At 45.5% G+C, this 15,837-nt stretch overlaps 1 protein-coding gene across 2 annotated transcripts in view; it reads left to right on the plus strand.

Annotated features, from left to right (window-relative positions):
* arhgap10 (Rho GTPase activating protein 10) overlaps positions 1 to 15,523 on the plus strand; it is a 51,987-nt gene extending 36,464 nt beyond the window's left edge. The window contains exons 19-23 of one of the 2 annotated variants that reach the window (XM_062516479.1): positions 898 to 1,033; positions 3,333 to 3,501; positions 8,912 to 9,028; positions 11,651 to 11,742; positions 14,255 to 15,523. In XM_062516479.1, coding sequence (XP_062372463.1) covers positions 898 to 1,033; positions 3,333 to 3,501; positions 8,912 to 9,028; positions 11,651 to 11,742; positions 14,255 to 14,343 — 603 coding nt within the window. In that variant the 3' untranslated portion in view covers positions 14,344 to 15,523. The remainder of the gene's footprint in view (positions 1 to 897; positions 1,034 to 3,332; positions 3,502 to 8,911; positions 9,029 to 11,650; positions 11,743 to 14,254) is intronic. The other variant, XM_062516487.1, reaches the window with a different exon arrangement.
* The last annotated feature ends 314 nt before the right edge of the window (positions 15,524 to 15,837 follow it).

A 15,837-nucleotide genomic window follows, 5' to 3' on the forward strand; every position in this document is an offset into this window, starting at 1 on the left:
GCAATGACTTGGCAGTCTCCTGCTCTGTCGGTCCAACTCTCAAAGTCTTTCTGTTGCTCTGTTGAACTCTCTCACTCTTTCTTTCTCTCTCTCTATTTCTTTCTTTCTTTCGTTCTTCCTTTCTCTCTTTCTCTTTCTTTCTCTCTCTCTCTCTCTCTTTCTCTCTCTCTCTCCCGCTCTCTCTTTCTCTCTCTCTCTCTCACACTCACGTACGCACACACACACACACACACACACACACAACTCCTACTCTCTCTGACACACACACACACACACACACACACACACACACACACACACACACACACACACTAGCTTTTTCACTCGCTCTCTCACACACTCAGACAGATATTAGCTTCTTGTCTGACTCTCCAGGCTGTCGATAGCCCCAGATGCTGTGAGCAGACAGCTCTCTACATTCTGATCCATCTGTGCTGAAGACCGAGAAAGAGACAGGGAAGAAGAACTAGGAGAAGAGAAAGGAGGGGAAAAGTGTAGAGAGAATCATTGTTAGGGGTGGAGAAAGAGGGAAAGAGAGTGGGTGTGGGACAATGAAATGGAGGGAAATTAAACAGGAAGAAGGAATCCGCAGGAGAGTGTCATAGGGAAAAAACAAGGGAGAACAAAAGGAGTAAAAAAAGATGTTTCCCAGCAATATCGTATTTCATCTCTGCTGTCAGCCTCCCATTCTCCGCCACTGACCAAGTGTCCCTCTCCCTGTTGACCATTGGTAGACACATGGACATTGGTCTTTGGTGGACACTTGGACATTGGTGGACAAAGGACATTGGTCTTGCTGGGAAATCATAGCATCATGGTCAAGCCAAAGTATCCTCACACTAACAGGACACTGTTGTGGACACTGTTAGCGCTCACACAGATGACTTGTGTGTCCAGATTTTCGGTGATATCCCCAGCGACTGCTTGCCCTCTACAACGGCCTTCTCCGCCCCCACACGCCAGTCCAAGAAGCTGGGCCGCCAGAACAGACCCCTGGCTGTGTACAACCCTCAGGTGCTCGACATGCACACAGGTAAAGCACTACCCAAGTCATTCCTTTACCACGTAGAAGCTTTCTGTTTGTCACTGTGCAGCTCAACCGCAGCCGAGGGAATCCAACAAGAGCATCACCCTTCTCACACACATTTAGATGAGAACAGCAGCATCACGCTCCTCACACACACATTTATCACCCAGGTTTAGTCCAGCCTCACCGTTGTCTGAACAGTGGACTGAATGACTCCTCAAAGTTGAGTCCAGGTGGCCTCCACCATCACCCTCATGCTGGCGATTTACAGACCTTACAGACCGTTAATGGATTTGCATCCTCAGTCATTTCATCCGCTGTTTCCAAACTAGCACCCCAGTCCCCTGAAACAAGTATCTGATGACATCATGAAGAGTAAAATATTTATTTCCAACTGATTAACTTTGGTTTAACTAATCCAAGTATTTATTTCTGACTGGTCAATCACTGGTGGTATACCAAGAAATATAAGAGCATTAGAATATTCTATATAGCCTTTAAAAATATATTGGTATTTTGTCAACTGAAATGCACCTTATAAACAGAGGGCAGTTGGATATGTTCTGTTTCTTGAACATGAACGAACATCCTCTCTCCCAGTCATATCGGGCACCTACACAGGATACATCAAGAGTGAAGCATCATTTTGTCACAATGTCCATTGGATCTTAAAGATTACCGTGGTATCAGGCCAAAGACAAGCTAAAGACCCTTAAAGTTGACCTTGTATTGTGAGCTTATTTTAGATGCACTGAATGATGGAAATACATCTTTCTAAGGTATGTTTGTGTGAGAACTAGAAAATTAGATGGAACAGTGTCAGAATGTTAGCATGATATAACAATATAGCTAACGATGTAGCTTTTGACAAAATGCCATAAACATTTGATGAAATCCCTTTTCCTATAAAAAATACCCCCCCCCCCCCCCCCCCCCAAAAAAAAAAAAAAAAAACCTTGGACACACACACACACACACACACACACACACCTACGGTGCTGTGAGGTTTGGACATAAGCCTCTATATCTTAGTTGTCAGAGCTTGGTGTCTGTAAGATTTGTATCAACTCAGTGGTGTACAGCGCAGGGTAGCATTGCTGCACAGTGTACACTGCTTTTTTGGCATAAATGATGAATCTTTGCAATGCTGATGTTAGCTGACCAAACAGGAGACCCTTATGTCCCAAATTATTGTGAACAGATGAAATAATTGTCACTCAGAAATCATTTAAATTCAGAGGAATTCTGTGGAGTTATGATGTTAAACAGTGTATTGATGTAGAAGATAATGCATAGCACAGTGATCACTCTTGAAAATAGATCACAACAGGATGGACCTGTCCTGTATCAAAGCATTACTTGCCGAGTTCAGCACTCCTGCTCTGAGTGGACATTCTGGAGACCTCCTGGCACTCTGGACTTTGGGATGTGTTTTCAACTCATTGGAGCATCCTGATGAGCCATACAATAAAATATTATGAGCCATTTATAAGGCCACCAGTTGAATGGACCTCTGGGGGCGCAAGTGAAATATCTAGTCCTGGAGCCACTGTGTACAACACACACACACACACACACACACACACACACACACACACTGCACTGAGGGAGATAGAGAATTTAATCAACAGTGGGGGTAAATATCCTTCTACTGGATTTACATTACAATTCATTTAATAACAGACAAAAAAGAGTGATTGGGGTCTGCATCAAAGAGGATTTAAACAATAGCACTGCCTCCTAAAGCATATCGAATCCATGTAAGAACACACGCACAACAACACAGTTTAATCACCTCTTACTGACTCATCTGCAGCCAAGATGGATAGGGAAAAAGTGTAACATTTACTTACACATGCACACAGACACACACACACACACACACACACACACACACACACACACACAGAGAGAGAGAGAGAGAGTCAGGAAAGCTCTTAGTCATTTCCTCCGCTTCCCTCAGTGTCATGCTGTATTCATTAGCACATCGTTGTGTTTAGTGTCCTCTGGGAGGGAGCTCTGAAGCCCCAGGGGCCTGTGGACAAATCAACACATTAACCATTAAATAACTCTATTGCAACCATACAGATTGGCTAGGACGCTTCATTTCCATGGATGAAAGTCAAAAGACTGTACGTCTTCATTTCAGTTTGAGAGGGATTTGTTGTATTTCGGTGGCAGTGCCAGATGAAAGCCGTGCCCAATAGAAGAGGGCAGAGAGAGTGTGCTGGGTAGAGTAGCCCCAGCCCTGTGGTGCTCTGCTGCGGCCATGTGGATCCTGAGTGTGTGCTGTCTGTGTGTTCAGTGTCTGTGGGGAACGAGAGTGGCTCTCCTGCTCCTGATGAAGCATCTCTAGCCAGCAACGAGTCGGACGACTCCCACTCCTCCACGGCCTCCGGCCCCGGGACCCCCCCACAGAAGGCCAAGAACCCCCACGACACAAGCCAGGGCACCCCCAGCCCAGACAGCCCAGGGTAAGAGACTACGCACTGCTTTTGGGGATGGATGCTCCTACTCCAGAGGCCATGCTCAAACTCATTTTGTAGTATGTCCGGTCCATGAGTTCATGCAAACACTCTTCATGTCTTTTTTTATCTGAAGCAAATAGTTGCCATTCGTAGTTCATTATCATCTGCCAATTCAAGGGCAACTGCCTTCAGGAAACAGAAACTGGATTTAATCTACCTATGGAATTCCCCTTCCAAGACTTCCCACCACACAACACTGTACTTGCATCTTTTACTCTTTCTCCCTCACTCTCTCATTACTCTCTCATGCTATATGTTATTCTGTCTGTCTGTCTGTCTGCAGTGTCTGTCTGTCCTGCCCGTCTGTCTGGTGGTCTTCCATCTCTGCCCAGCCCTTGAGAGTGACTTCTAGCTGCAGGGCTTGTGCTGAATGCTGATGGTGCAGTAGAAATTGGTCCTTGTGCTGTCATACTGCAGAGGCACCTTGAAATGAACTTATTCTCCTCTCTCTCTCTCTGTCTGTCTGTCGGCCTGTCTCTCTCTCTCTCTCTCTCTCTCTCTCTCTCTCTCTCTCTCTCTCTCTCTCTCTCTCTCTCTGTCTGTCGGCCTGTCTCTTTCTCTTTCTCCCTATCTGTCTGGCTCTCTCTCAATCACACACACTGTCTCTAGCTCACTGTCATGCAAGAGATGTTGAAAAGTTTTGGAGGGGAAAAAAATGGAAGTACCGAAACTTTACCTTTGGAAAAACAAATCTTTTTGGACAGCAGCCAGTCATGGCAGTTCCTTAACAATATATCTAGGGGCTTGACTCCTCCAGCCAGCTAGCGTTATGTAAGCGCCATCCTCCCCGTGTCTCCTCACTCTGGCGCAGAAGAGACGGCACTGTGGCCATGCGGCACTATAAATCTGACTTCTCATTTGCAGGCAGGACAGGTGGCTGTGCAGTTGGCCGTGTAAACGCTGTCGCCATGGCGCCATGTTTATCTTGTTTACCCTTGCTGGGGCGGCTGTCCTTTAGGGGAGGCCCTCCGTGCTGTGTGTCAGCAGGTGTCGGCCGCCAGCGGTCCGTCTCAATCTCTCCCAGCGCTCGCAATGATGTGCCTGCGTCTCCGGCTGCCATGGCCAGCTCCAATAAAACATCCCAGCACCACCTGATGCTACAGTAGTTAATGAGTCTGACTGGCATGCTAACGCTACTTGTTGGGGTGCTCAGTGGTGTGCGTCAGAGTGGGTTTCAACCTCAGTAGTTTCCAATACAATACTGTATATATAATTTGAGGGTTGTAAAATATGCTTTTTAAGAATGTTCTTAAAAAGCTAAGTCTAAAGTCTTGAAGCACATATGTGGTAGGACTTGAATGCCATGGAAATTATTATTGTTATTATTATTATTATTATTATTATTATTGTGATTTATCGGTCAAGTCATTCCTCATCACCATAGTTTTAAAATGATTTGAGTCGATGCTTGTCCAAGCATGTGTCCATGTAAGGTTTAAGCATTCTCCTCTTGTAGGGTGCATCATCCGGGAATTTGTGTCTGCTTCTGGATTCTCCAGCTTTTCTTTTGGTGATCAGATTATGCTGTGGTCCTCTTTAACAACACAATGCCAATGTCTTTAAGGTTTATGAAAAGTAGGTTCTGCAGTTTGTTTACATGTTAGACATCTCTGCCAATGATTATGTAAACCATGTCTCAGCCATGGGTCCAGTTTTCCACGTGGACAAGGTCTTGTCTCTTGTGTCTATCTTCACAGTAGGACGTTTCCATTACCGGAACTGGAACTTAGTTTTACAGGGCCTGGGCCATTTCCTTTAGACAAACCGCCCCGTAACGCAACGTTCGGGAACTTCTACTGTACGTGGCTGAATGAAGTCCCTACCTCAGGGTGAGAATGAGGTGTGAGGAAGGCGACAAGCACATATTTTTTAAACCCAGCTAGAAAGACATCAGTTACAGCTAAATTCATTACAGGTTAGGCTGTTAGCTTGTAGGTAACCAACACTGGATGGACAAATGTCTGCTAAACATAGGCTTTTTCTGGTCAGAATTTTGATGGCATATTAATTTGTCAAGTAGGTGATAATAATTACAAATGAAACCTACATACTGTACTGCAACATATGGTCTCTATTGACTTCATTTCACTCTATTTAAAGGTTTTTCGCGTAAAATAGGCTTAGCTAATGCAATTGTTTTTTTTATTTTTTGCCTCTGAGGAGGATGAATTAGGTAGTAAGAATGTTTAGGTCTCTGCACATAAGTAAAACTATAAATGAGTGAGAGCAGGTTCCTGGACAAGTTCCCGCCTCCTATGTTTTATCCTGAATGCCCATAATGGAAACTCTGTTTACATGGACAATTTTTGTAATTTCGATTAATCAATTCCGTATTCCAATTCCAATTGGAATTCCAATTGCTGTAAATCAAGAAAAATGATCGCAACGTATTGGTTCTGCTGGGGGTAATGTGGTGGAGTGGACAGTGAAAGTCACTGAACTTTTTGTTGGTAGACCTAATGCCTTTGCCTCCTCCCAAGACCAGAGACCAATGGATGGGGGTCTGCAGCAGGGCTGGTGGGAGAGAGCTGCACTCTCTGAACTCTCCGATGTTGAATGGAAGCAAAACCACCTACTGCAGACAACCTATACAGAACTGTTTAAGATCGGAATTAGAGAGGAGTGCACCGCCCCTTTCATTCATTCTGATTCAAATTCTGATCGGCTCAATAGTTTTATTCTGATCAAACTGTTTAAATTTGAAAAGTGTCATTTTTAATCCAATTTAGTCATCATTCCAATTCTAGTGAATTAATCAGAGTAAAAGTGTCCATGCAAACCCACCTACTGTACTAAGAGGATATACATGCAATATATTCCACCTTTGGCCGCGAGTATTTGTGTGCACCACATACGCTTTAGAAGTCAGAAATGTGAAATCCATTGGATAGCTATTTTATTGAATCCTATTGAATGGCTTGTAATCTGGTTCAGTCAACGGAACTATTTCTACTGACTATTAGATACTATTATACTACTACTATAGACTATTTTTCGCTTACTTGCTAGGGTAATATGTGTGGTAAAATTCTTTCTTTTCTGTATTCGGAAAATAAATTGAATGATTATAAATCATATTAGTTGTGTACATTTTGGAAAAAAAAGAACTTTATATTGGCCAATTTTACATTTGCTTCTCTGTTTGCTTAATATCTGTCACTCCGTCTGTGCGATATGTATGTGTGTGTGTGTGTGTGGGGGGGGGGGGGGGGGGGTGAAAGTAAGTCTCCATATGTGAGCGAGATGGATAAAAGTGTGTGTGTGTGTGTGTGTGTGTGTGTGTGTGTGTGTGTGAGAGAGAGAGAGTTGGCAGCAGGCCTGTGTCAGAGGGTTAATGTGAGTCTGTGCTGCACTGCAGTGAGCTGGAGACTGCTGCTGCTGCTCACCGACTGCAGCACCATTAATCACCCACACTCATCTACTGTCCCAGCCGTCTGACGCCGACTCTCTCTCTCCCTCTCCCGCTCTGTCTCTTCCTCTTGCTCTTCCTCTCTATCTCCTCTCTTTCCTCTGTCCTGTTTCTTTTGTCTGTCTCCCTCTCTCTTTCTCTCTCTCTCCCTATCTCCTTCTCTCCCTCTTTATCTGTCTTTTCCTCTCTCTCTTCCTCTCCATCTTGTCTTTTTCCTCTGTCCTGTTTCTTTAGTCTCTCTCTCTCTCTCTCTCTCTCTCTCTCTTGCTGCCTCCCCCTCTCTCTCTAACTCAGTCCTTCCATATTTGTGTGCCTTGCTGTCTCTTTGATTTTCTGTTTCTCCCTCAGTCTCTCCTCCCTAGCTTAACTAAGCCTCTCTCACCCCCCTGGGCTCTTTCACACTCCTCTATCTTTTCTTTCTGTTCCTGTCTTCTTCGTGTAAGGTTGGTTGTACATGTACTGTATGTATTTGCAATATTTTAGTAGGAAGCACAGCAGATTTAAACACCGTAGTTTCATGCCCAATTCTGTCTGAGCCCATTACCTGAGCCGTGGTAGTTAAAGCCTTCTATTCTTGACATTTGTTCTTTATTACGTTCACTTTCCTATCGAAGAATCTCACCGGAAATCATCTCGGTCTGGTCTACAACAGTTTCAGGTTGGAGCTGTTATTTGAACTGTGCAGATGATCAGAAAAGAGGGAGGGAGAGAGAGGGAGAGGGAGAAAGAGAAAGAGGGAGACATAAAGAGAGAGAGAGAGAGAGAGAGAGAGAGAGAGAGAGAGAGAGAGAGAGAGAGAGAGAGAGAGAGAGAGAGAGAGAGAGAGAGAGAGAGAGAGAGAGAGAGAGAGAGAGAGAGAGAGAGAGAGAGAGAGAGAGAGAGAGAGAGAGAGAGAGAGAGAGAGAGAGAGAGCGAGCTGCAGGGACAGGGAGGCAGACAGAGGGCAGAAATGAAGATGAAGTGAAGCTGAATGGGATTTCACATTAAATATGCCTCAGCACTCCTGAGTGGTGTAAAACCAAGGGTTGAAATGAAACTTTATGGGCAAGATTTTGTTAATGCAATGCCCATTTCTACAATAATCGTGTCTATCTTAGAACTCTCAGCTTTTAGGTTCCTGTCTATCTCGGGCATAAAACGTATAATGATGTGTGCTACAAGGGACTGTTAAATGATTGTCTTGGCTGCGTTTAGTGTAGTGTGCGGTGGTGTGGGGGTTTGTAGCTGCAGTGAGGGCATGGGAGAACAAGAGACCAAGAGACTGAAGGCAGGGAGAGCGTGAGCCAGAGGTGGGAAGCACACAGTAGCGGTCTGGAGGCGAGGCTGCTAGCACTGTCCAGAGCCACTAGCTGTGCTCGCATGGCTGTCACGCTAAGAGTACTGCTACAGCACATGCACATTATCACACACATCCCCCCTAATGCTTTCACTTTCACACACCTCCTCTTGCCTGTTCCTTTCTGCTTATATCATGTAGACCTAAACCTGCTCATCCTTTGACTTTGTCTGCCACAGCCTTGTTTCAAATGCATTGGAACACACTGTGTCTGTAACTGCTGTCTACAGTCAATGCCTAATTTCACTTAGTTGTTACGCTCCGAGTACCATAACACAGCTATTTTATTCTCAAGGTACTCTGGAAAATGTTTTTGATACAGAGCCACAACTTCAATTATGGATTTAAGGAATTGTGTTTAAATTGTTTAATCTATATCAAACTTTATGTTTAAACTTTGTTTTAGGGGTTTGTTTCAATGACACCTTTTTTGTCGTGATCTGGCTGTAGATGCTGATATGTATTAAACTAAAGTGACTACTACCACCGTGGGAGTACTGTATGAGTGTGTGCAGCATGTGTGTGGGTCTGTTCCCGGCTACCTCTGCTGCGGACTGGAGGAGGTGTGCGCTCATGTGGTCAGCCTTGTGAGGGTTGTGTTTTGTGTGTAGGCTGAACCTTGCCAGGGCGACGTGGATGAACTCGGCGTCGGCTACCCCAGCAACGCCACAGGCCACCCCCAGCAGAGCCCCGAGAGGAGTGATGGACGGCGAGCCGGCCGAGGAGAGGTGAGTGGCGACCCGTCCCGCCCTGTACCATGTGGGCAGAGCTCCACCAGTGCCCCACATCCCAGTGCCTCCAGTCAGGGGGAGGACAGCACAGGAGCATAGCCAGCACAGCACAGGAGCATAGCCAGCACAGCACAGCACAACACAGGAGCATAGCCAGCACAGCACAGCACAGCACAGCACAGCACAGCACAGCACAGCACAGGAGCATAGCCAACACAGCACAGCACAGTACAGGAGCATAGCCAGCACAGCACAGCACAACACAGGAGCATAGCCAGCACAGCACAGCACAGCACAGCACAGCACAGCACAGGAGCATAGCCAACACAGCACAGCACAGCACAGGAGCATAGCCAACACAGCACAGCACAGCACAGGAGCATAGCCAACACAGCACAGCACAGGAGCATAGCCAACACAGCACAGCACAGAAGCATAGTCAACACAGCACAGCACAGGAGCATAGCCAACACAGCACAGCACAGGAGCATAGCCAACACAGCACAGCACAAGAGCATAGTCAACACAGCACAGCACAGCACAGGAGCATAGCCAACACAGCACAGAACAGGAGCATAGCCAACACAGCACAGCACAGAAGCATAGTCAACACAGCACAGCACAGGAGCATAGCCAACACAGCACAGCACAGGAGCATAGCCAACACAGCACAGCACAGCACAGGAGCATAGCCAACACAGCACAGCACAGGAGCATAGTCAACACAACACAACACAGCACCGCACAGGAGCATAGCCAACACAGCACAGCACAGGAGCATAGTCAACACAGCACAGCACAGCACAGCACAGGAGCATAGCCAACACAGCACAGCACAGGAGCATAGCCAACACAGCACAGCACAGGAGCATAGTCAACACAGCACAGCACAGCACAGCACAGCACAGGAGCATAGCCAACACAGCACAGCACAGCACAGCACAGGAGCATAGCCAACACAGCACAGCACAGCACAGGAGCATAGTCAACACAGCACAGCACAGGAGCATAGCCAACACAGCACAGCACAGAAGCATAGTCAACACAGCACAGCACAGCACAGGAGCATAGCCAACACAGCACAGCACAGGAGCATAGCTGTTAGCCAACACAGTGGAGAATATAAGGCCGATAAGGGGTTCCAAGGGTTACTGCATGACTTTCTATGCTGTATACAGGCTGTATATTGGACTTTAAGCTTGGGTCTTGAAGACACTGTGCATTCCTAATATACTTGATTATCAATCTTTCCAAAGTGTTGTTTTTAGTCTTTGTACAAAGTTCCCATAAAAAAAAAAAAAAGTTACCAAACAGTGCCAAACAATTTCCTCCAAATATGTTAATGTTTGTTTATGGTTCTTAGCAGACACTTTTGACCAAAGCGAATGTAGATAACATGTACACATGGAAGAGTATGGTATTTGGTTGAAGAGACTCCAAGGCCTGGCTACTCAACCCCACTCTGGCATCGCTGTGCATTCTGCTTTCTGTCTGATTCAGTGTGCTCATGTGCTTCTGAACAGCCTAATTCAGCGTCTTGTTGCAGAATGCATTTATCATTGTTTGAAATGCATGAATTAATGATTACATTCTCACAACTGGACTACTGGGATGCTGAACACAGCACATTAGAACCATAGCACTGAATAGCAGCAGAGGGTGGCTAATATAAACCCAACTCCGGGTCTACACATTCCATATTTTCTGTGTTGGGTGAGATGAAATGTTCCCTTCTTGAGCAATCGCACAATCCCCAGTTTGCTCAGAAGCTGAGGATGCAGCCAAAAACTCTGGCTTATTTTATCCATCACTCCCCTGCTGTTTTGTTGTATGTAAATATTGTCTGCCTTGGCATCCATGGCACCGAGCTGTCTGTGTTTGTGTGGAGTGGAGGTGTTTGGGCTCTCCGGCTCCAACACAGTGTTGTTGCTCCCAGGAAACACATGAAATATTTATCAGTCAGCCAGGTAACGAAAGACAAGCTATTTGTTCTTAATAGTCCCCACTCTAAATCATCACTTGTGGCAAGAGCTATGAAGCGTACAGTAAGGCCAGGCTCTGACATTGAGACTCTCATTGATCTCGCTTTGCCATTGAGCTATTTAGTGAATGTAAACTAGGACATGTAGATGATCAGCTCCTCCATTCACTTTCTCCCTAGAGCACAGTGACCTCCTCTGAGAGGGACGCCCATGCTCCAGTCTGATGGCTTGGTCATCGAATGTGTAGTGGATGTTATGCTACTGTAGGTGGAGAGACCAGGGTCGGCTCCAGGTTTCTGGATGCTGATGTCAACAGGTTCTTGTGGAGACTAAACAGTCACACAGCCTCTGAATACAATTTCAACATTCACAGCAAATATGCCCATGCACACTCACATAGATGGTGGTGGTGGTGGTGGTGGAGGGGATGTGTGTGTTTGTGTCTGGGAAGGGGGTGAGACTTTTTTGTAGATTGAACACATTGATTACCCAGCAATACCTCTCGTAGGCTGCAGTTGTTGCATGCAAACCCAATGCGCACACAGAGAGCCCCGGTGTGAAGCATGTGTGTGTTGTTGATTGAAAGCTGGGCTGTAAGGCAGAGTCTCTCCCCTCACTGATTGCCTCCATTCCTCAGTGTCAGCCAGCGGAAGGCCAAGGCCGTCTACCCCTGTGAGGCGGAGCATGACTCGGAGCTCTCCTTCCAGGCCGGCGCAATCTTCCACAACGGTGAGTGTTAGCCCTCCGTTATCACTCTGCCTGCTCAGCCCAGCACAGCACACAGCGCAGCCTAGCGGAGTGTAGGACATGAGCGGAGGGGAGTGGACAGCACGCTGGCTTATTGGACTCCACAGGGACCGGGAGACAATCGGAGAGGAGCGCTGCTGTTTTATCACAGATGGAAGTGGTGGGATGGAGGAGGAGAGAGAGGAGAGGAAGCCCTCACCACCCTCCACACACACACACACAACACAGTCTTACACGTATACATTCGCGGGCAGTCTCACATGTGCACATGCGCAGTTACACACACACACACAGTCTTACACATACAGTACACACACACACACAGGCACACACAGTCTTACATGGGCGCAGTCTCACACACACACACACACACATACATACACACACACGCTCACACACACGCTCACACACACGCTCACACACACACACACACACACACACACACACACACACACACACACACACACAATCCCCAGATCAATCTCAGAGTGACAGGGCCGAGTTGGAATCAGAGCGAGAGGAAATGAGACCTGCGGGCAATCCAGAGTTAGAGTTTCTGTTCCCTTATCTCCGTCCCTATTCCCACAGCAGCCACAGCAGCCACAGCAGCCAGGCCTCTACAGGTGCTCACTGGACACGGGTCAGGGGCTCTTCCACACTCGGACAGTGCAGGTCAGCCTTGCCTGGTCACTGCACACTGTGAACTAATGAAGATGCAGTTATCTTCACTCTTAACTCGAGTCGTTCTGCTTAGGCAGTAGCAGCCCATACCGTTTCCATACTGGGACATGGCTGTCAAAAATGGGTCATTAAAAGCTATGGCCATGTGCGGTCGCTAAGAGACTGATTGGAAGCCATTAAAAAGCACTTGCTGTTCCCTGAATATTTTCTGGTATATAATGAAATACTTTTTTTTTTTTGCTACTCAGCCTTATGATGGCATCCGATCTACACATAGTAGTGCCCCCATTTGCTTATTATATATGACTCTGATTCAAGCCTCTGCATCAGTATCACAAGCCTCTAGCCTGGCTATCACCACACCAAGCTCAGTCTTTTAAGATTGAACATTTGTCTGGGGAGTCTGCTCTGTATTTTCAACTGCACAAGAGGCGTGATCAACAGGCATATTTCAAATGACTATGCATTTGAATAGTTCTTCAACCAATCAGACCAACAATCTGGGTGCACCAGGTGGATAAGCCAGTTTGTGATTGGTCCACACCTTTAAAGAAAGCAAGATAGAAAAATGTGGAGGTTTCCAGCCTGAGCTGCCGGGCCAAATCAAATGGCGGGCAGGTCGGACTGGGTCTACCCAGTCTACCACACCTCAGGAGTTGCTGTCAAATGCCAGGAGTCCCTCGCTCCATTACCAGGCTAGGATGAGGGCCAGTTGAAATGTGCTTCCTGTGAGAGTGAGGAGTGGACAGTGCGCACGCATTGGTGTGTCATTTGCCTTTGGGTCTATGTGTAATAAGCACCGCAGTGCAATAAAGTGGTGCACACGTTTGCAAATACTTTCAACATTTTATTGGAGGGTTTTAACACTTTTTAAAGATATGTCTTACATAATTCTAACTGCAACAGTATCAAATACAAATCAAAATGTAGAATCTATTAAAAAACGTTCTTGTATTGTGTCGTCAAAAATGATGTTTATACTGTAGCAACTACAGTGGGGGCCATGCTATAGTTGACTGAAAAGAGGAATATAAAATCATTTTTTAACAATTGATCTTAATGCCTTAATTCAAAAACTGAGTAAAAATCAAACCACTAAGGATTTATAAATAAATAAATGTTCTTCCTTAAATACAGGGGCATAAGTTTTTCACCCCTATGTTCAATTCTCATAGGAGCAGGAGGATTTTTTTTATATGTTTTTATTAATTATAAATTATAAATTTAATTATAAGGCCAGCTATTTCATGGATCCAGGATACTATGCATCCTGATAAAATTCCCTTGGCCTTTGGAATTATAATAGCCCCACATCATCACATACCCTTCACCATAGCTAGAGATTGGCATGGTGTTTTTTTCAGTTAGCCTATTAGCCTGTTTGATTTGCATTGAGCTCAATGAGCATCAAACAGGCTTATACTGTAGGCTAACTGAAGGCTGACAATCACAAAGAAAATTGGTGTCCTTAGCGGTTTGATTTTTACTCATTTTTTTTTAAATGAAGGCATTAGGATCAATTGTCAAAAGATGATTTTATATTGCTCTTTTTAGTCAACTTTGGCATGGGGTCAAATACTTAGCCCCCCCACTGTATGTCATCCCTGGTCTCCTCTACCTCATGCTGTACCTTATGTCAATGAAAAACACCTTGAACCAGTCAAGACCACACCGGTTTTTGGTGTTGCGGGAAGATTGTTTCTAAATTGCTATCAACCTTGTTGGTTTGCTGTTGTGTTGCTGTGGCCGTGTGGCGTGTGGCTTGTGAGTGCTGTGGTGGTAACGTGCGGCCCCTGCTCTGCTCTCTCTGCAGTGACCCTGTCCAGGGAGCCCGGCTGGCTAGAGGGAGTGCTGGAGGGGAAGAAGGGCCTCATCCCTGAAAACTATGTGGAGATGCTGTAGCACACACACTCTCTCTCACACACACACACACACACATGCATGCTCTCCTTTTCACGCACACACACACACACACACACACACACACACACACACACATACGCACTCCAGACACCCCTCTTATACATGGTATCCATGGTCATGGTGGAAATGTTCTCTCGCTCCATCTCTTTTTTTTTTAATCCATCTGTCTGCTCTTGATGAAAAGACAAAAACGAGTGCATTTGTGTGGGCCACAGCTTGACTTGAGGAGAGTGAGGAAGAGACAGCATGTGTGGCCGCTGACGTCACCGGAGGAGAGGTGAAGACGGCGCACGGATGGGCTCGCATCCCCAGACGTGACACAGAGCCTAAACTGTGCAGTTTGGAGCTGCCCACAGACATTCTGGGCTCCTGTTATGCAACGCGCCCAATGACTGCCCGCATAATTAGCTGATGTTTCTTTCATAATGCGCTTTAGGAAGTCCCACATGACAGCTCTTTATTGTTTTACTGACACAATGCATGCAGTTCATTGGTTTATGCCTTTTACTCTGAGTTTTAAAGAAAAGGATACTGATATTTTATTTTGTTTTTATCCGATTTTCAGTTGACTTTTTATATTGTTTGAGTACCATTTTAATTTAAGATACTGGATTTCAGTTCAGACGTCACAGTTCCGTTGCCTCCACCTCGTCAGTGTCCTTCCGTATTTGACGCCGTCCAATGATTTGGGCAGAGCAAGTATTTCAGAATTGTTGTAACTTGTATATAAATGAAATGATCTTTATTGATAAAACATGAAAGACAAATAAATATTATTCTATAGTGACACAGATCTATCACATCTGAATGCACCATTGCATAATCCCAAGTCTTATGTGTCTATGTTGTGTTCCAAACGACCTCCAGAAGCAGTCGTGTGGCGAGGGCCACTGCAGGCCCGGAGCTGTTGGGATCAGTGATTCTAGCCACAGTCCGCACTCCAAGCCCACACTCCCACTCTTATTCTCGTGCTCTTTTGTTGAGATGGTTTCATTTCCCTGAAAGCTTTCTTTTTCTGTGCTCTTCATGAGGGAATGTTTGCTTGCTAATTTAAGACAGTGATTGATGACGTTTGTAAAGGTCTTGGCATGCATTTCACTTTTGTATTATTGGTTATCCTGTTGATCAATGTTAAGTGAATAAAATATTTTATTATTCAGTCTAGAATTATTTTTTTGAACCTACACCAACTGGTCTAAATGTTGTGCATTTCAAAATCTCCTGCCTACACTCCAACTGGTTTAGCAAGGTTATGTGATTCTCATTAAGTAAGTATGCATTAGGTACTAAAAGACATGTTGCTTTGAAAAAAGTAGTAATGGATTTGTGTGAAATATTTTTCCAGGCATTCTTTGTTTGAGTGTCACATGTGGCATAGCAAATGCATCTCATGCAGTGGGAGTTCTGTTGGCTCTGCTAGAAAGCCTCAGCCCTGTGTCCTGTCCCTGTATATTATGCTTGAAACTCAACACA

Source organism: Sardina pilchardus, chromosome 2, assembly GCF_963854185.1.
Source record: "Sardina pilchardus chromosome 2, fSarPil1.1, whole genome shotgun sequence".
Lineage (NCBI taxonomy): Eukaryota > Metazoa > Chordata > Actinopteri > Clupeiformes > Clupeidae > Sardina > Sardina pilchardus.